The 22,058-nt window shown below is 34.7% G+C and overlaps 2 protein-coding genes across 11 annotated transcripts in view; both read right to left on the reverse strand.

The window, feature by feature from the left end:
• The window catches only part of LOC101742239 (AP-1 complex subunit gamma-1), a 35,521-nt gene extending 20,716 nt beyond the window's left edge, over nt 1–14,805 (reverse strand). For 4 of the 10 annotated variants that reach the window (XM_062670712.1, XM_062670710.1, XM_062670711.1 and 1 more), the window contains exons 1-4: nt 14,665–14,805; nt 9,972–10,033; nt 7,863–8,019; nt 4,391–4,579 (exon numbers count right to left, since the gene is read on the reverse strand). In XM_062670712.1, coding sequence (XP_062526696.1) covers nt 4,391–4,579; nt 7,863–8,019; nt 9,972–10,033; nt 14,665–14,723 — 467 coding nt within the window. In that variant the 5' untranslated portion in view covers nt 14,724–14,805. Of the gene's footprint in view, nt 1–4,390; nt 4,580–7,862; nt 8,020–9,971; nt 10,034–13,810; nt 14,021–14,664 lie in introns of those variants that run through there. The other 6 variants (XM_062670714.1, XM_038013192.2, XM_038013191.2 and 3 more) reach the window with 3 other exon arrangements.
• On the reverse strand, nt 14,746–21,359 carry LOC101741997 (ADP-ribosylation factor-related protein 1). Its single transcript, XM_004921557.5, has 5 exons — nt 19,238–21,359; nt 18,992–19,162; nt 18,393–18,474; nt 17,378–17,549; nt 14,746–15,191 (listed from the first exon to the last, which is right to left on the reverse strand). The coding sequence occupies exons 1-5, from the start codon at nt 19,328–19,330 to the stop codon at nt 15,098–15,100; spliced, it is 612 nt and encodes a 203-aa protein (XP_004921614.1). The 5' UTR covers nt 19,331–21,359; the 3' UTR covers nt 14,746–15,097.
• Between the last annotated feature and the right edge of the window lie 699 nt (nt 21,360–22,058).

Consider the following 22,058-nt stretch of genomic DNA (forward strand, 5'->3'; position numbering starts at 1 on the left):
GCACCAAAACTTTGTGGAGTTATTCGTGAAACTTTCAAAATGTCGCAAAGAAAAAGAAAACAAATTAATATTGAAGAAAAATCGCGTATTATGTAAATATATTTTTCCAATAATTCCCTATCGATTTGTTTGTACTTGCACGATACACATTGAACATCACCGGTTGTTACGACTATCGGTTTTTACGACTGAATATGAGCAGTCCCTTCGATGTCGTTATAACAGATTTTGACTGTATACACATTTACCGGTAAAAGTGTACATTTCAAAATAATGTACATTTACCGTAACATATTATGTATAGGGAAGAGAGAAAAGTTGTAAGTAGAAGAAAAAAAAAACAATTTATAGATTTGGAAATATTTGGCTTTCATTAGAAGATAAGTGGTCACAATGAATTCGCCACCGAGCAGAATGGGAAAGTATCGTTTTTTTTCAATCACTATGCTACTTTTTAATCAAGTAAAAATACAAAAACACAGTTATTTACTAAAAACCAACAGAAATCTAGTCGCAGCCAGACAATCAATTACAAATATTTATTTCGAAGAAAACAAAAGATAAAAAACAAACGCTCATATTATGTACCTGATTTATATGTTATGATAAGTGCTTATCTCTATATATAAAAATGATTGCTGTTCGTTAGTCTCGCTAAAACTCGAGAACGGCTGAACCGATTTGGCTAATTTTGGTCTTGAATTATTTGTGGACGTCCAGAGAAGGTTTAAAAGGTAGATAAATATGAAAACGCTCGGAATTAAATAAAAATAGCAATTTTGTTTTTCCTTTGATGTGTCCCCCGTCGCGGCGTCGGCACGATTGAGGCACTACGAAGTCAGATAGTTATGTTAATAGATGTTTCTGACATCATGAAGAAAATGTCTTTATATATTATAGTACATTGTTAACTTTAACGTGTTTTAGGTTCGTATATTAAGCGTACTGTATATTATGATAAATATGCAAATGAAGTACACGAACATGTTAGCGACAAGTGCTAATTTTTAAACGCATTTGCAGGTTATCTGTCTAATTTGAATGAAGCAGTTAATGAGCTGTTTTTTCTTTCAAAATACATAATCTATACTAATATATAAATCTACAGTAGTTTTTTCGGATGTTCCGTTATAACTACTGAACCATGCATCCGATCGACTTGAAACTTGGGATCCATGTAGAATATACATGTACTTAATGGATAGGCTAATATTTATATGAGTGTTGGACTCCCTTATAATAATGACAATAAATAATAATGTTAATTTTAAATGTCCAGCGAAGCGGGCGAGTACGGCTAGTATATTTAAAAAGTAATCTATATATTCGATGTGCTATTTAGCACCGTACATACATACATAGTTGAAACATTTTTACAACGATCGTGTTAAAAACGGTGTCGAGTATGCAATGTACATTCTAATTTTAAAGTTCGCTTTTTAAATTTATCATTGAGTTGACTTTTGTAAAAAAAAAACGTAGACACGAAAAATATTGAAAAAAAACTTTAGCATTTTTTGTTATTGTTTTTTGGCAACAAGCTCGAAGGCGTAATCGCCTATTTCGTTATGTATACAGGGTGTCCCAGAAAATATGGATAATCCTGAAACATCTCATAGCAGAGTTGAATTGGGGACACAAAAAAAAAAACTCAGGTAGTACCCAAATCATGTATTTAAAAAACCCATAATTGTATATCTGTTATCCGAATAAAAGGCTTTATTATTATTATTATTTATATTATTAAATGGAAGTTCTTATGAACCGAGCGTCAAAATATAGGAAAAAATCAATATTTCCAACGGCTCAGGTCATTGACGTAAAGCCCGCGTTTCCAAACCTTTTTAATCACTTGTTAGCGCCAAAACTGTCTCGCACGCACGAGAATGAGCTGTGTCGTTGACTTCGCGCGTCAAGCAAGCGATAATACGACCAAGATATCCTATATTATCAAGAAATATGTGCGTGTATGTGTGTCTTGGCAGACTAAATTAAACAAACACTTATTTCAGTCATTACAGTTTGAGTTCTTATTGCTTGGCTGGTTGAACGAGCTCACGGCCCACCTGGTGTTGAGTGGTTACCGGAGCCCATAGATATCTACAACGTAAATACCGCCACCCAACTTGAGACATGAGTCTAAGGTCTCATTTTTAACAGTATAACGGTTGCCTCGCCATTCAAACTGAAACGCATCACGGCAGAAATAGGCAGGGTAGTGTACCGGTGCGGACTCACAAGACCTATCAGCAGTAAAAAAAATTAATAGTAAATTTGGCTATTAATCACAAAACTCACAAGTATAAACATACCTATACATAACCATCGACCACCGGTATGTTCACATCTTTATTTCGCATTATTCCGCCCTTTATTTTTATTTGCCAAAGGTGACATCCGACACGCGGCTGTCATATTTACAGGCTTCAAATTCACTGACAGTAGACACCTGTCTGTATTCGGCCACAACATTTTTAAACTCATCTTTATTTGCTCATACTATATTAAACTACTTTTACATTAGAGATGAGAGAGCCTTTATATGACGTTTATGCCAGGGCTCTGAAACTACGATACTTTAAGACGAATATTTTTCAGTATGGAAACTAGCGACATCTTGTAGCGGCTGCCCCTAAACTTATATGTTGTTAAAGTTAAGGCATTTAATTATTGTATAACTAAACAGAAAATAAAAAATCATACAAGTCTTTATTTGTTATAGACAAATTTATTAAATTTTATCAATTTGTGGTTTATGAAAATTTACAAAATCCTTCATTAAAAATAAAATATAGGAAAGGTAATTTGTTACGGCCAGCAACAGGAGCAATGAGAAACTAATCGAAGCGAAGCCATCCAGTGGCCGACGCCCGTAAACATTTTTGCTGAGTGCTTGAGTTGCTGTATCTATAACTAACTTATGTGTATTATCTATGGTTTATGCTTCAACCTCACATCACTAGATCATGTATCCACTAATATCAGGACGCGGAATAGCTCATCTAAACTGATATAAGGCAATAACCACACGAACGCTGTTGACGTGTGCGACCGTTTTTTAATTATCGCATAGTGAGGGTAATCTTAGTTTGTTTGTTGTGTACCGACGTCGTTACTTCGTCGGGTCAACAACGAGTCTGCTCCGCGTATCGGATTAAGACACTAGTAAGCGTTCATCATCGTGAATACCTAACCTATTTTGTTGTTACAATAAAGCGCACGGAAACCCGACCTCCTTTCTCAATAAGGAGTTTTTACATCTATAAAAATTAATAATCACTTACCCATGTTTCGTTTGTGGTTAGATTTATAAAATGAAAGTAGCTTAAATTAATAATTAAGTACATTCGTCGTTTGATCACGAAATAAATCGGTTTACGTGTTAAATTTCAAGGTCAAAATGAGTAAATGCGATTATATATATAATGTTTGCTTAGTTTACCTTGAATCTATCACGCGCTTTCTATCCCGAAAATACTAATTGTATATGCAAAACATGACGGTATCTGCTGAAGCGTTTGATAAGTATTTCATAAAAATTCACAATGCCCATGGCGATATAATATCAAGGTGCATTGGTATGACAGCTGTTTGACTTCTTTAACAAACACGATTCTACAATACGAATGTAACATACTACATCATCATATGTTTTAGTATTGTCCAAGTGAATGGGTTCTTAATTATAACTTATTTTATTTTTTTATTGCTTAGATGGATGGACGAGCTCAGCCCACCTGGTGTTAAGTGGTTACTGGAGCCCATAGACATCTACAACGTAAATGCGCCACTCACCTCGAGATATAAGTTCTAAGGTCTCAGTATAGTTACAACGGCTACCCCACCCTTCGAACCGAAACGCATTACTGCTTCACGGCGGAAATAGGCGGGGTGGTGGTACCTACCCGTGCGGACTTCTAAGAGGTCCTACCACCAGTGTGAATTATAACTCAACGCACAATAAGTTATCAAGAAACCAAGCTGCAGTAATTACCGTTTTAGTAAGTTTAGCAAATTCCCTGATTATCTTTGTACCACGGCTTTAATATATCAGGAGCATCTTGACCGAGAGATCGCTGATTGAAACCGACCGTGTAATTATTGTTTGATTTAATAAAACTAGACGTAACATGAAGTGTGTGCACGAATGCTCACATGAGTCTTGAAAGAACAATGTGTTTATATTTCGAATTATTCAGTAAACGATATATGCTGTTTTTACTTTTGACATCGTAGCTAAAAATTTCTAACATTTACCCCGAACTGATATTAGGGTGAACACTATTTACTCATTGAGTAATTTCTCCAAAATTTTAAGTAAATAATTCAGACTGCAAATGGATGAGAGTTAAAATACAGTTTTGAAACTAAATAATGTAAAACGACTTACTTCTTTAAGCAGTTCGTGATGAGGAGATGGACATCTTGGCGTTCGTCCAGAAGCAGCATCGCGCCGAGGTAGCCGACTCGTTTGTCCGTGAATCGAGGACTTGCGATCAGCTTTAGGCACTCCAGCTGACCGAAATGGGCCGGATAACCCAGCATGTGGATGTACAGGAGCTTGGCAATGTTGCGACATCTTCGTGAAAAAAGAATAAGGGTTATAAAACGTTCGATCCAGAACTTTCTTATAGCCTAATAGTCAAATAGATTGTAAGTTTTTTTTTATTGCTTAAATGGGTGGACGAGATCACAGCCCACCTGGTGTTAAGCGGTTACTGGAGCCCATAGACATCTGCGACGTAAATGCAACACCCACCTTGAGGTATGAGTTCTAAGGTCTCAGTATAGTTACAGCGGCTGCCCCGCCCTTCAAAAGGAAACGCATTAATGCTTCACGGCAGAAATTGGCAGGGTGGTGGTACCTACCCTTGCGGACTCACAAGAGGTCCTACCACCAGTACAGTGTACAATACCAGTGTATTACCGACACGGCGCTTGTCATAGCCACGAGCATGGATACTACAGCATGTAGAGAGCAAAGACGATCATTAAAAAAACAAGAGATAATTATATATCAAACACCGGTTTAATAAAGTGCAGCATAAATGAAAAAATAAAAAATTGGGCATAGAATTTTGAATTTTAGAATGGAATCAATTTCAACTATGCTTATTGTCAGAGAAAGTAAATTGTTTTTCGTTATTTTCCTAATAATTGTAATAACGTAAAGGGAAATCCCCTTAAACCCCACCCCCCTTAACCCCTTAAGTCACATGACAAATTTAATCGATCGATCTACGTGCAGGTATGTATATGTATGCGATACAGTTTATAGACTATATAAAAATAATCCAAAATCATTTGCTATACGTACTCAAAGTAACAACCCTACATAATGCTATTATTCATAAGACTGTTTGTTATTACACACGTAGAACAATCACAATGCAGAGTACATCGTGCTAAATCAAATCAATCGATTCTAATAATACACGATAAGAAGCAAGATAAAAAATATTCTATAGTAAAATATTTTTGTTCGATTTTAACAAAGATAAAAGTGAAATAGAATTGAACATCAGGAATATATTGGCGGACTCGCATCTAAAGTTAGGGGTGTTTTTCCTTAGCTCTTGTTCTCGTAATACCTCAATGTACATACAATGATATGTTTTTTTGGTATATTTCTTTTATTCTAAACCGGGTAAAGCTCACGGGTTCAGCTCTCAAAAAATTACCGGGGCTCGTGCACATCCCACCTTAAATGCCGCTATAGACCTTGACACTTGACATCGTTTATCAATACTGTATGGTAATTACACAAAATTTTGCGTGTTTCATTTTTATTACCCGATGTTATTCCTTCATTGTGCAATTTGTACGCGAACGGTAGGCAGCGGCTTGGCTCTGCCCCTGGTATTGCTGAAGTCCATGGGCGACGGTAACCACTCACCATCAGGTGGGCCGTATGCTCGTCTGCCTATATGGGCAATAAAAAAAATTGTATCTGCTTGTGGGATTCGAACACCGGCACGGTGATATATCGCTCGATACGGGCACACCGAGCGTCTTATCCTTTAGGCCACGTCTTAAAACTTAAGAACCAGACTTACCACATAACAGCGTAGTTGTAGTTTTTTACAGAGGGCCATTGTACATTGCAAGATTAGCAAGCCACTAGATTTATATTTAAGTGAAGGCAGACTTGGGACACAATCTTGTAACATTGGATCGTGTTTACAAAATACGTATCGTGCGGTTTACGATGCGGTCTTATAGCAATATAATCTCAAAGCAACTACATATATTATTAATAGTCGATACAACGACCGCACACGACGATGACACTCGCTCCGTTGGACGAGTGACTTTGACTACGTTACCAAGAGGTACCAGTTCGATTCCTAGTCGCAGTCAGTATGCGATAATAATATATTCTTCACGTCGTTTATGGGTACTACCACTTGTCTCGAGATAACGTTTCTGGGACCCATATCACATCCTAGGCCTTAAAGACGTCGAAAGTTTTGATTTATATTTTAATTGCATCGACGGATGAACGAAAAGGTACACCACGGCTCTGGGTGGTGTTATGTGATTATTGAGGCCGAGGAAATCGCAACGTAGATGTCCAATCATCTCGAAAAATGATCTCCACTGTCACTCTTCCCTTCAAATCGGAACGTATTATTGTTTGGAAACAGAAATAAACCGGATGATGATACCTATCATGGTCAACTATCTATCTTATATATATAAAAATGAATTGCTGTTCGTTAGTCTCGCTAAAACTCGAGAAGGGCTGGACCGATATGGCTAATTTTGGTCTTGAGTTATTTGTGGAAGTCCAGAGAAGGTTTAAAAGGTAGATAAATGTGAAAACGCTCGGAATTAAATAAAAATAACAATTTTATTTTTCCTTTAATGTCGTCGAACTTATTGTTTTTGTTTGTTTTAAGTTTATTTTATTTATCGATTGAGGCACTACGAAGTCTGCCGGGTCAGCTAGTCTCAAATAAAAAAAACACAAGTTTGATTTTTATTACACGATTTCATTCGCGGTGGAAGTACTTCGTGAGCTTGCTTTAAGTACCCCGTGCGGGTGTAGCTGGAATAGTCTCCTAGACTAGACTCCCATCGAATAGATAGGAGAGAAAAAAAAATGCGTTAAGTACCTGCCTGCGTTATTTGAACACCGGTATAGTCATCGCTTGATACGAGTCTACAGTCTTATCTTTTGAGGCTACATAAAATTCATTCATATGTGTAACGGCTATTCAGTTTCTGAACGTCAAAATGTCAGCGAGTGACGTCCGCCATGACACCAATTCTTTTCTGATTGAGCCGCCAAGAGCAACACATCATTTTTTTATTTCTCTTATATTGTCTTTAATTTGTCATATAAATGTCTCAAAACAACAAATACAGTCCACGCTCAATTACCACAAAGCAACAACGGCAAATTACCAAACTTCAAAACGTCCAGCAAAAATCAATACATGTGACATGTAGACGTTTTAATTATATTAAAGACCTTATTTGTACAGTTTGTAACACACGTATTGGCTTCATTATATTTCAGGGACAAATGGTTTTTATTAGCTAAAAAATATTTACCCGCTGTTTTTATGATCTTACATTGAAAAATGACACTTTTGTAACATCTGTTATATGCCTTTAGGAATCAAGAATTGATGGCATCATCGTTTCATCAATGGTGTTAGAACGTTTTGTTAGCGTGCACTATGACGTCACCGTTCTATATTTCTGCTACAAGCCGAAGTTGGAACTCTATTCTCGCAATGGCAAAACTATATTCGATCGTATATAATCGGGTTTGTATTATGTTATGTCGGTACTACTGTGATCATTTTCGCGTCTGGTAGACAAATCGTTAGAAGAATCACTTATCGACTCACCTCCAGACGCTGTCTTCTTCTCTGAACGTAGACCTAATGTAGGCGCATTCCTTGTTGACGACGCTTCGTTCTTCTGCGGCGGTCCTAGCGGCTCTGATTTGCCTTATAAGATCCCTGAGTCGGGTCGGTGTCGGCATCCGCACTGAAACCGGCGCGACTGTTACGGACGACACACACACATAGAAAGCATTGATCAGTGCATTTGCGTTAGTGCTTTTTACTTAATAGCTAAAGCGTTAAAGAAGGGACAGTGTCGAAATAATACTCTATTTAAATTATGGTATACCAAACATGATCGTAAGTTTTGGAGGTTAGAATTTAATTTAAAAAAATCATGTTTAATAGAATTTTTTTTTTTCACATTCGACACTGATAGTACGGCGGTAGGCGATTTATTTTTATTTTTTTATTATTGCCCTTGTAGGCAGACGAGCATACGACCCACCTGATGGTGAGTGGTTACCGTCGCCCATGGACTTCAGCAATGCCAGGGGCAGAGCCAAGCCGCTGCCTACCGCTTCTAACAATCTGGACGTATTTTTTTGTACGGTATTCTGTGTTTTGTGGTGGTGTTCAATAAAGAGTTAAAACCGAACACAAGCTTTTAGCGATAGTCAGACAGGAGCTCAGCCGGAATTCACAATAGTATACTGTTTATATTGGTTAATCTTTAATGTATATAATTAATATTCTTATTTTATCCACAAATAGTAATAGAGGACGTTTTTCTTTTTAAATATTTATGTAGACACTGTTCCTACGGGTTATAAGGGGCAAAGCTATTCTAGTTACTATGATAGTTAGTGGTTAGAGGAAGCTAAGCTGGTGCGCATACTGCTTAGATATTTACGTCTCTATTGTTCAGAAAAATAACATTTATATTTAATACAATTAACGATTTGATGGGACATTAGAACATGAATGCCATATCTCACCTTGAGACATGAGGTCAAAGTCTCAATTGGATTGTGAAAATGGATTGTGTGATTGGCGTTCTCACCCTCCAAACCGGAACCCATGAAATAGGGAGGATGGTGGTACTTACTCTCATAGACTTACTATAAGTCCTACCAGCAGTGATTATGCAACCGTATAAATATACCTATACGTTTACTACACGATTTCATTTCTTCATCGTGGATATCGTTCGTGAACACCTGTTAATTACGTATTTCCGTTCCTAAATTGGAAGCTCTGGGATTTGGAAATAGGCATTTTCGCATCGCTCGATACGAATAGACTTGGTTTTTAGGACCCCCATAGATACAACACATTGAGTTTCCCGCCGGATCTTATCAGTGGGTCGCGATTTCAATCCGGTGGTAGATTCTACGAAGCACTGCTCTTGCTAGGGCTAGTGTTAGCAAGTTATCTCAGGTTGAGCGCGTGAGCTCACCTATCCGTCCGCGCGAAACTGGAATAGCCCCTTAGGCTACCAGCGAATAAGTAGGGAAAACTTTTAGACTACTGCGATTCGATTAGAGTACCTTCCGTTTCTGAACTTGGAAATCAAATAGTATTAAAACTAATTACGAACAAATGAAAAAAATAGGAACTGTGTCTTCGTAAATTAACTTATTTTATTCTTTAACATGTAATATTTGTGATAGCTATCTATATTGGATTTTTGCAATACTAAAAGCGTAACTTTGGCTCTTTTTCATTCATCCTTATAAAGCATGCTTTCTCAAAGTGGGCGATAACGCCCCCTCATAATCGCTGCAGGCCTAAAAGGGGGCGGTAAGACACCCAGAAAAAAATGAGGGGGTTGTATAGCGACATGGGAAGCGATTTATAGCTTCATCTAGGAGGACTCTTAGACACTGACTGAGCTCTCGCTATAGTGGTTTTTAAGTAGGCAGTAGATAAAATAAATTTGGGAACGCCTGTTATAAAGTATTACAAACAATTTTCACTTAAGCATTAAAAAGCTAAACGCTTACTTTCAGAAAAATATTTTAATTGATCCTACCCAAGTTGCATATTACCTTCTTTTTTTAAGCATAGCATTTAAAAATTATGTCCTTTATTACTTCAAAGTAAGTTTTAATTTTAAGTATCTTCACTGATTGAGACTATTTTAGTATTGGGACTGTTCATTGCACTAACCTCTCTCTATGGCCTCGTTTACCACTTGCTTGATAGTGGCAATGTTGAAGGCCGGGTTGAACCTGTAATCAATGAAGAATCACTTTATTTACGTATAATAAAACATCGTTATAATTTTCTCACGTAGTCAAAGATGATCCCGTTGGTCTAGAGAGCCTCTGAAATTTGAAAATCGAACTTGCTGCAGGCTTCTTGCAGGATTATTCTGCGGCGGTAGGAGATAATCGTGAACATTAAATGTTGCTTATAAATTTCTGACTTGTCCGTCAAAAGCATGCGGCCACTTGTCTACAGCTAATTGGAACCTAAGACGGAACCTAAAACTAGGGTTCGACGTCTCAAATTAGCGATATTAAATGCATTAATTTGCATTGTTATTTTAACTGGAACGAACGCTTATCTTTTTTTTTATTGCCCTTGTAGTCAGACGAGCATACGGCCCACCTGATGGTAAGTGGTTACCGTCGCCCATGGACTTCAGCAATGCCAGGAGCAGAGCCAAGCCGATGCCTACAAACTAAACAGTTACCTCCAGACTAAGCAGTTCAGCAGCTATAGTTATAAATTTCAAGGGCCAACTCTTGAAGGATTTATTTTTCTTGCCCTTTTAGATAGACGCGCATACGGCCCATATAATGGTGAGTGGCTACCGACGCCCATAGACTCCAGCAACGCCAAGGACAGAGCCAAGCCGCTGCCTACCATTTGAAGCTCACAATTATAAATACTACTTGATACTAGTATCAAATGAATATTTTTAGGTAAGCTGCAAACTTTATTCTATCTAATGACGTTGACCAAATAAAACATGGAGTTTAATTTTTAATAATTAACCAATTAAAATAAAGTACTCATTGGTTCGAATCTCAAACATTTTATAGTCATCATCAACCTCTGCACTACGATCGTTTCTTTACATATTTTATTTGTATTCCAATATCCAAATATGAGACCATGACTTATAAGTTCATACTCATGAACAAACAAATCAGTGTTAATTTAGATTGATAGAGCCATCGGTAACAATTACGATCAATCAGTGCGTACTTTACAAGTTCGCAATGAACTCTATAAAGTTAGTATAAGAAAATGATTTGCAGAATAGATTGCAGAAAATGTTACTTAATTGATTTTTATTAGATGTGAAAGTACAATGATTATGGCCTTACTTTATTTAGAAGTTCCCTAATATGATGTAATGCACTGAAACTCTATTTGGCATTGCAGCAATGGATGAATCAATCATATTCACCTAACAATGTGACGTAAATAAAAATAATGAAGGAAGGAAATTTCTACTGGTCGATAACGCAGGTTCGAAGTGAATAGACCAATTTTAACCTTAAAACTAGGGTACTTCTCTCAGAAACTGATCAATATTCATGGCTTCATTAGTTTTCGATTTAAGCGAGAAGTTGACACTATTTTTAGGGGTTATCATCTTTCTTACGAACTTACTAAGCCAGTAAGGCTATATCTTTCTTTAAGGATACACTAAGTACCAGGTCGTAACCTTGCCAATCATAGGTTCGCTCTCCTCAGTGTAGATAACAACAAGGAAATTAGTGATTTGATAAAGTTTTTACTAGTCCCTGGGTTGATGCGAATCCGTTAGTAGCAGTATGGCTTTTTCTCTGAGCTTCAACATCACTAAGGCTTATTTATCTACTGGCGTAGGAAAACCACAATGGACTTTGCGAGTGGATTACCCCGATTATAGATCGCCGGAGTATTACAGTTGTTGCCGACGGACATTGCTGCCAAGCAAAAATCATTATTGCAAATTCTGTAACCGACTGTAAAGTCACATCACAGACAGATGCTCACACCTACAGATAGAGATAACTCAATGCCGCCTTCTATTTAACTCACTTTTAATCTTGATAAATATTTGTTTCTCTTTTATAAGATAAAGATTTGCTTTATTGTATTTAATTATTATTCTATCATTCCTTAGGTAATATGGTTCGGACTGACTTCGCTTGATTTGTACGAGATTGGTGAATGTAAACAAGAATCGCTGCACAACAACCAAGTGAATGTTGCAGGCTACTTTGAAACATGAGTTCGAAATGTATATTGTGATGTCTAACAGCGGTTCCACCCGGCCAGTAAGTAGCCTTGCTGAATCTACAGAATTATGTCCGCCTTTCAAAATCTTTACTTAATGTTTGCAAGTTTTATAAAAAAATTCGAGGCTCAGGACGAAACGCAGATACATGAAAGAACCGGTACTTTAACAATAAGTATAATCCAACTACGTCAAGCACCATGACACAGGTAGGTTACAAACTATTATGGTCACACAATAGACTTTATGAATCAACATATACATGGTTTTATGTTTGTTATTAAACTTGTGTTAAACATACACCTGATAACTTTATTGAAAATTTAACTGATTCTTTTATAGCTTAAAATGAAATCAAATTTGATTTAGATATTTATTTTTATTGCAATATTTCTATTAAGGTTTACATTCCAACAGGCTGGCCTTAACAGACATATTATACAACCTCAAAATGCACCTCATGGGAAGTGATCATTACTACAAAGGTGGTTTATGAACTATATTTTTTTGTTTAAAAACCAATAAACAATTTATTTACAAATTTGAGTATCTTTTTGAAATCACAGTTTGATTCTCAAACTCCGTTTAGACAATAATACAATTTCCACTGGATTTAATAGATGGATTTCCACTAGATTAAATTATCTTTCAATTTATTGCCAAATAAACTCATATCATGGTCTATGACAATTTCTAGTGCAATTTGTGGATTCTAGTTTGAAGGGTAAGCCTGCAGCTATACAATAGAGAGTTGAGATTTGCTGCTTTAAGCTGGGTGGTGCTTCTGCTTCAGTAACAAATGCAGCACATGGGATTTAGCATGTCTGCTCATCATCAGTTATAGTATGGTGAAATAATGAATATTAATAATAAGATCATTTTTTTCATTTTTATAAAGTAAAACTTTGAAGTTTTTTTTTTAATTTGAACCACTCCTCTGCAAATAACAGAATAAAATTAAAAACATTGTACTTAATGTTCTAATTTTTTTTTCTCCGTTCTGGCTGGTGTTTGACGTACTTCTTTTTAATACTCTTTTATAAGCTGGGTTTATGTGTAACAGAATTGTTGAATGTCATTTCACTTACTTCGAGGCGTCCAATTAAGTTGAAATTTGTACATACATCAAGGGCAATGACAATATAATAATTTTAATGATTTCTCTTTAATATCTTGACCAGTATCAACTGAATGAGAAATATTTTTAATTCTTAGTTCAGTTTACTAAATTAGTGTGTTTTTATAGTTTTTAAACTACATTTAAATTTCTTTGTACAGGGTTCACTCTTGAGTTTTCACACAATTGGAATTTTATAGGTTTATCTATTTAAATTTGGTTATAGACAGATAAGATTATTATTTATTAGCCATATAGAGCAGATATTGTTTTTCAATATTATTATTAAAAAACCTTTTTGAAATAGTAAACTAATAAATTCTATAAACTTTATGTACAATTGATGGATTTGTTGATTTGAATTTTATAGGCAAACAATTAAAGAAATGTATTGTAATGTTATTCGAATATAAAATTTAGCAATGATTGTTGATTTCAGGACTAACCTGAATAAGTCACTCACAGTGGGGTTCATATAATGTTCTTTTATTTGGTAATGAATAAATATAAATAATATTGGATTTCTTTTAAGTGATGATGATTCGTTTATTAGTGGACCGTTTAGGTTGAGAGCATACAATGACTATGAAAGTAATGAGATCTTCACATAAGAATGGATTACTTAGCTTATTAAATAATACGTAAAATTACCCAGATTCGGAGCCGTTCATCTCGTACTCTTCTAGTTGTTTCTCTTTAGACAAATAAAAGTTTTTGCTTTTATGTATTTCAGACCGAATAATCTTTCAATGTCTCAACGTAGAATATGCTATCAGACAAACAAACCCGCAGAATACGCAAACTCTCACTTGGTTATACTTAAAAAACAAACTTTAAAGAACTAAATAATAAATTACACGTCTCTAGTTATGCTCAAAGGCATTTTATTTCGTCACAAACCATAGAAATGCAAGTGAAATCTCATGCCACCTTTGATTAAATTCTGACATATTTTTCACTTAATTAAGGATTAAAATCACACTATTTAGGAATAACTAAAGTTTTTTATAATCACATACGCATGAATATTTAAATATAATTGATTATTTTTATCACAATAATTGTAACGAATTAATACAATAGCCAGCTGACATTTCCGTGGTGCGTTGCAAGAAATTCAACATGGCCGCCATGACTCGCACATGACGTTTACCGCTGCTGGTCAAATATTTTCTGTTTTGAAAATTGTATTTAGTATATACGTAATCCATAGATTTAATATGCAAAAGGAAATATAAAAATCAATGTTACTTAAAATTTTCAAGAATGTAAACATAATTCTGTAAAATGAAAGTAAAAATATGACTTTGGCTGGAAAACTGATGTTTCAGAACGAACGTTACGTGGAAAACTTTTTCCATTACTGTCTGAAATGAACATAGTTTCCGGTCTACGAGATACGATTTCATTTTGATACTGATCTACTAATCTGTGTATTACAAACACGGAGGCTGATTAGTCGTATTCATTGATATATAAATGTCCGTTGTCACGTTTTAACCTACCTTCTATTTTGCTCAGGCGGCAACACACTCCAATCTACTTCATACATAGGATATGCCATGGTTGCAGTGAAAAACAACACATAAAATAACTATAAATCTTTTAATAAAAACATTTCACACAGTATGCCACGATATTTGACGACAGTGCAAACTAAACTGTTATCAGAGGTGTTTTATCAGGTGCAGGTGCTCCTCAAATATCCAGTCACAACGTATCTCTTATCAAAGGTACAATTTATCACTGAAAAAGGACAGCAATACCACTTCTAGTAATGTTTTATTTTCAAATGTCAATACTGTACAAAACAATGGACTGAACGAGTCATATACACATTATCTTAATAGGAAAACTAATTATTATTCATTGTATTATGTAGGTACGACTCGATACGATTACTGAGCATGTATCGTGCGTGTGTCGCTCTTTAAATGCTCATAAGTTATCATCGTGGTTACGGGGAGGACGATCGACGCTGTTGCGTTTTATGCAGTCTACAAGCCATCGGATGCCTTCGTCCACGCCATCACTAAAAAAATAATATGAACAAAATTAAAGTTAATTCAAAACAATATGTCAATTTACATTCCAAGATATTCCGTATACTTATTTATTCTAAAATTCTGATGTTTAAAGTGTTTTTCTTCACACTTTTTATCTATTTAAACATTTAATAGAATCGCATACATTCACAAAGTGGGTTATTTCAATATTTAAAACAAATACATATTGTTCGACTAAGAGAGTATTGCGTTGGCGAACGGATGATGGAATGGTTATTATGATCGTATTTTTATGTACGTATGTGATCGTAGTCATGAATTCGATTTAAATAGTTGTGTTCTATTATAATGATAATTTTAAATACCTGGTGCACATTGTCCGTCCTTGCCTACCTGAAGTTTTCTATCTAAAGCAGTTTTTTAAGAGAATAACGATCGTAAGTTTGCCAGCGTTTGGCGGGAACGCGAGGAGCGTTGTGGTCTGATTTGTTTTATTTTGTTAATTTAGCGTTTCATCAGATTTCAATGTAATAGTGGTAATATAATGGTGGTTTATTAACTGTTTATCGTCTATGAAACTAAACAAAAGTCGGAAAATAAAACAAAGCTCGTATACCTGGCATTTTGGGTTCTTGAAAAAAATCCACTTAGCTCTTATTAAGAAACACCTTTTTATCGAGACTTTATTTCATCCCATCTCATCTTGTTTCATTTAGTTTCATATCATTTTTCATATAACAGAATATATATATCGAAGGGTGGAAGGCTCTAGTTTAAGCGATATTTGCTAATAGTGGTTAAAATATGAAACTGCCGTTTTATTGTAATTGGTACTTCGAATTGACATAGAACCTTCATGGTTTCAGATTTTTGAGTGAAACTTTTTTCAAATGGTAGCTATGAGGTTTTTCTTTTAAAAAATGGGCAACATTCGATTACCTACCTACCTACCTAATAAAACTTTCAGTTGCTTTTTTTATTCAACGCTGCAGAAACAGCTCGCAATATCAAAGTTGCGTTTGGAGAGGGGACTGGTAATGAACGCACCGTGCGATTTTGGTTTAAACGCTTTCGTGATGGAAATTTTGGTTTGAAGAACGAACCACGTGGAAGACCGCCCACACATATGATAAAAATGAATTGAAAGAGATGGTGGAAGCCGATCCGAGCCAAACTACCCAGGAATTAGCGACATGGTTAAACGTTACCTTACCAACTATTTTGACTCATTTGCGTCAAATCAATAAATTAAAAAAAATGGACAAATGGGTTCCTCATGATTTGAATGATATGCAGAAAGAAACGCGTGTTGAAACTTGTGTTGCCTTGTTGAATCGATACAGAAATGAAGGATAATTGGATCGAATTGTGACATGTGATGAAAAGTGGATTCTTTACGATAACCGTAAGCGAAAATTTCAATGGATGACCCCAGGTCAAACGCCGCAACTGGGTCCTAAAGCAAAGCTTACCAATAAAAAGGTAATGGTAACTGTTTGGTGGTCTCAGGATGGTGTTATTCACTATAGCTTTCTCCGATCTGGTCGCTTGCTTAATAACGGCAGATGTCTACTGTGCCGAACTCCGAACAATGATGGCAAAACTTGCAGTGAAATAGCCCCGACTCATGAATCGGTCTTTACCATTATTGCTCCATGTTAACGCGAGACCTCATACAGCACGAAAAACCGTTTTAACTACATGAACTGCAATTAGAAACAATTCGTCACCCTCCGTATTCGCCAGACCTTGCTCCGGGCTTGCGGGCTTACGGGCTACCATTTTTGTCGTGATTTGGATAATTTTCTATGTGATAAAAAGTTTTCTTCCCAGGAGGCAGTACAAAATGCTTTCACACAGTTTGTAGATTCTAGATCACCAGGATTCTATCGCAAAGGCATAAATGACCTTCCTGTTAGATGGCAGCAATGTATAGATAATAATGGTGGATATTTTGATTAAATGAATATGTTAAATAAATAAAAACGAATATCAATTTTTCAGTACAAATCGGCAAGTTCATACTTTAACCCCCAATATTTACTAATAAATTTATGCACATGTATAGAAACTTATGACTTATTCAAGTTCTGTGAGGAAATAGACAATCTGGACATTCAAGAAGGGGCGTTTCATAGAGCCCAGCTCTGGCATATCAATACATGCCTTAAATCTTAGTAATGACTTAACAGTATATATCAATAAAAATTACCCAGTTAATGCCGATGTTGCCATTAACATGATGTCCCTAGCACCAATCAGGTGTGCGTTCTGATTGAATATGGGCTTCACTGTGTGGACGCCCATGCAGTCTGGAATGTCTTGTTTGTTCGCAAGCACCAGCAAAGGTACACCGGCTAAATGTTCTGAGGATATCATTCTATCTGCAAAATTTAGTGTTCGCAAATAATTTTATATCTGAGTCGTCTATTATCAAAGGTGGCAATCTGTGCATTTGGACAAAAAAATGTTATTGATATGTCAATACAGATTGATTTGAATATAATCGTCTCCTTCAAAGAATATGGTTCAAAACCTGCATTAAATAAAGGTTAATAATTAACCTGTTATTTATCTAAGATGTCATTTAGAAGAGTTTTGTGACTGCCAATGGAATACAAAGTCAATAATTCGTTTTTCTGATTTACCAATAATTGTCCAAAAGTCACATTGCCGGCTTTGATAATAGTCGACTCAATTCTGTGTTAATCATCTTAAAAATAATCATGAATTATATTTTAATTCAGTTTTAAGCAGCTTGTTTGCATTTTCTTTTCCAAAGATTTATAACATTTTTTGACTCGATGAGTAAACTCACTCATGGTCCACCTTTCGTTAAGTGGTTACCAAAGTCTATAGATTTGAAATAAGGAATACCTTGATACATGAATCTAAAAAAAATATCTTGGTTTTTTTTTATTTAATTTAACATCAGAATGTATTTTACAACATCACATCACAGGACAAACCATGTTGTTTAACAAATCGGTAAACGGCATCCATTGTATAAGAAAACTTATTAATATATAAATGCTAATAAATGATATTATGTTCATTTTCTGTAAATAAGGGTCATTCTTTTAGGCAACGCCTTGGCTCTGCCCCTGGCATTGCTGACGTCCATGAGCGACGGTAACCACTGACCATCAGGTGGGCCGTATGCTAGTCTGCCTATACGGCAATAAAAAAATACAAAACAAAAAAAATAAATAAATAATGTTGCATACCAAAGGTTTCCTTGGATTCAGATACCCTGTCCCTATCTGATGAGTCAACTATGTAGATTACTGCATGGCATTCAGCATAGTACTAAAAATAAAGAATATAAACAAATTTGAAATTATGTTAAAACATTAACACTTTTGGTTTCTTATGGTTTTGATCTTAAAAAGGAAAACAATTAACCCTTTATAAGATCACATCTTTGTTTATATGTATACCAGAAGACAAGACCTTTTTTCTCAGTAACAGCATATAGAAAAGTATTATGGAACTTTAAGTTTTTCGTCAATGGAATAAAAAATATAAACTATTTAATTATTTATGCAATTTAATATTCGACCCATAGTCTTCAGGAATCACTTCAAATATAATCCATCAACATAAGTTCTATATAAGATTTGAAAATAATTTTAAATGGTAGTTATAACTGCATGGATGAATGCCATAGGTTTTAATGTGCATCACACAGACATTATCTTTACACTTCTAAGTATTTTTTTATATTTCTTAAACAGATGAGTAAGCTCAGTCAGCCTGGTTTAAAAGGGTTCATGGATATTTTGCTTAAATATGGACTATACTTAGCGAAACTTTTAATTATTACCTTATCCCATAGGGATTGTAATTCTTGCTGACCACCAAGGTCCCAGAAATTAAGTCTTACACCGTTCACATCTATTTTACCTATATTAAGTCCGACGGTTGTTGTTATCCTATTTGGGTTCATAGCCTTATATTTTTTGGTAAATTTTGTTTTCGTTGCTTCCAAATATGTCTGCAATAAAAATAAAAACAATAACTTTCTAGTGCCTACAACAATAACATTTGGGGACTTTCTAGCATTACCTACCGTTTTGCCAGCATTGTCTAGGCCGAGTATTAGAACGCAATATTCGTCTTTCTGTATTATATACTTATAAAAGCCGTGCAGTAAAGTGTACATTTTAAATAATTTACCTACTCTAACAAAACATAATTGTAAAGTTCTAATCTACATTCATGCAGAAGGGAAAACAAGAAATTAAACGAAGCAATCGGAGTAGTACCAAAAACCTATTGCGGTATTCAACGGACCTTTAGCTATCTTTATTTAATTCTGTTTAAAAAGTAAGAGATAAGTTTCAAATGCTAGAAGTAGTATTAAAGCTACAAAAGGAAATTGGAATGCGTTTTTCAGATGACATTGTCAACGCTGTCAATATTTTTTTTTACGGATTTTATGACTTGGTAACTAAAGCCTTTAAGTCATGTCTTAATTTAATTTATTTTCTTATTTTTATGAAAAATGATGAAATGAAATGAAGATGATTAATTTGAGACATAAATCAACTGGGATGAAATCAAATGAAATGAGATGAGATGATATGGGATGAAATATAATCTCAGTAAAATGGTGGTCATCTACTGAGACTTTTTCATTGAACTTTTTGGAGGATCCCGAGAAGTCGAGAATGATTTGAACAACTTATTTGTTTACTGTCAAAATAACTAACTCACAGTGAATACTAATAAGTGTACAATTATAACATTCTCACGTGGAAGATTGAATATCTTGTATGACTATTCTATTAATGATCAAACTTTGGTACGCACCACAGTTGTTCATGATTTGGGTATTTGTTTGGATTCCAGTTTGATTTTTGATGTTAATGTTAATGAAATAGTAATTAAGGCTTTTCTAATGTTAGGCTTCATACTTAGAGCTGGTAAAGACTTTAAAAGACTATCTACTCTGATTCTATTGTATAACAGTTTTGTACGGTCTATATTGGAATATGGCTCTGTCACATGGAATCCCCAATATAATATTTATATTGAGCGACTAGAAAGAGTCCAAAAAAGTTTTCTAAGCATCTTTTATACCATTGTCGTCGCTTTAGCTTTCCAGAACCGACAAAATTTATCTCTCTAGTCGATCGTAGGCTACTGAGGGATAAAATGTTTTTATATAAAATAATAAATAATGAGATTGATTCTAGCTATCTTCTTTCCAAAATTTCATTTAAATGTAGTCGTATTTCCGCGCGTTCTAAACAGACCTTCCACATGTCCACGGCTCGAACGAAATATGCTTCTAATTCTTTTGTCCGTAGATCTTGTAGGTTGTATGATGCTAAGTTCTCTAATGCTGACATCTTTTGCTTGTCACTTGTAGCATATAGAAAAGCTATTTTAAAATATTTATAAGGTGATTTAGCCCGATGAGTATTATAGTTTTATAGTGTAAGTTGATGTATAAAATAATATGTGCATATTGTGTTTGGTTTTGTTTTTTTGTAATTTAAATTTCTAAATTTCTCGTCTCTGTTCACTTTCTACTTGTATGTGATTGTGGAAACATATTTGGTTATTGTTTTAGGTATATTTTTTAAAATTTTATGTTTGTATTGTACTGTTTGTTTCCCAAATAAATTAATAAATAAGTCACATCCAGCGGCTTTGTTTCATTTTCCCACATTTGTGCACTTTCACAGATATTAAACAGTTAATAAACCACCGTTATTACACATTTAAACCTGAAGAAGACAAAATAATACTAAATAGACAAAATAAAACAAATCACACAACTTCACTCCTCGCGTTCCCGCCAAAAAGTCCCGCTGTCAATTTGATTTTTAATATTGTCATAATAAAAACATATTTTGTCTTTTCCGTTTTTAATTTCATGGCAATAAAATTTTAAGATACCTACTTGTTTTACGTTTTTAACCGTCAACCATCATGTATTGTTTTTTTTACTTGTAGTCTCACATTTCGTTTTATAAAGTAAGAGAAAAGTTTTGATGAAATGATAGAAATAGTATTATAGCTACAAAAGGAAACTGGAATGTGTTTTTCGTTTGCGTTAGTTTCAAGTTAGTTTGCATGATGAAACTGACAACACTGTCAATTTGATTGTCATATTAAAAAATATATTTTGTCATTTCCTTTTTTATTTTATGGCAATAAAATCTTTAAGATTCTTGTCTTAATTTTTTTAACCATCAATGATCATTTATTGTTTTTTTACTTGTATTTTGTAATTTGTTTATTATTTTACTTTAACTCCGTCCACGTCTATTTACTTACCTACAACCCGGTTAGATTATCTCTGGACCCGGCGAAAGGGAAACGGGCAGGGGCTTCACATTCCTGCGAGGTCCAGAGATATTGTAACTGAGCAATATAATCAAAGTCGCTAGAGATGCCTTCTCGGGTTATTCCAAAAAGTCCACAAAACATTTAGTAAATAAGCACCATTTTACTGAAACTTTATGTCATCTCATCTCATCACGGTTCTTTTAATTACATCAATATGATTAAGGAATCAAATTATACGACTTCATTCCATTTTGCTTCATACTACTATTTATTTAACAGAACATTGGAATTTTCTATGAACTCCGTTCTAAACAGAAATTAAATTCAAGCTAGCCTTTATGATCCTGTAACCAATAGCCGTGAATAAGTTAGGTATTAAAAAAGTTCAATTCAAAAAGCAAAATATGAGGTTGCATTTTATATTGAAAATTATGATTGTACTGATGCATGGATAATGAATAATACACCTCATAATAATATATCTCGTTCCCAGACCATAAAATCTTTTAAAAATACATGATAATACTTAAAACTGATGTGTCTTTGTCTACTATTGTTGCCTCTTAACTTCTTAATATTTCATAGAACAT

The sequence above is a fragment of the Bombyx mori genome, chromosome 10, assembly GCF_030269925.1.
Source record: "Bombyx mori chromosome 10, ASM3026992v2".
Classification (NCBI taxonomy): domain Eukaryota; kingdom Metazoa; phylum Arthropoda; class Insecta; order Lepidoptera; family Bombycidae; genus Bombyx; species Bombyx mori.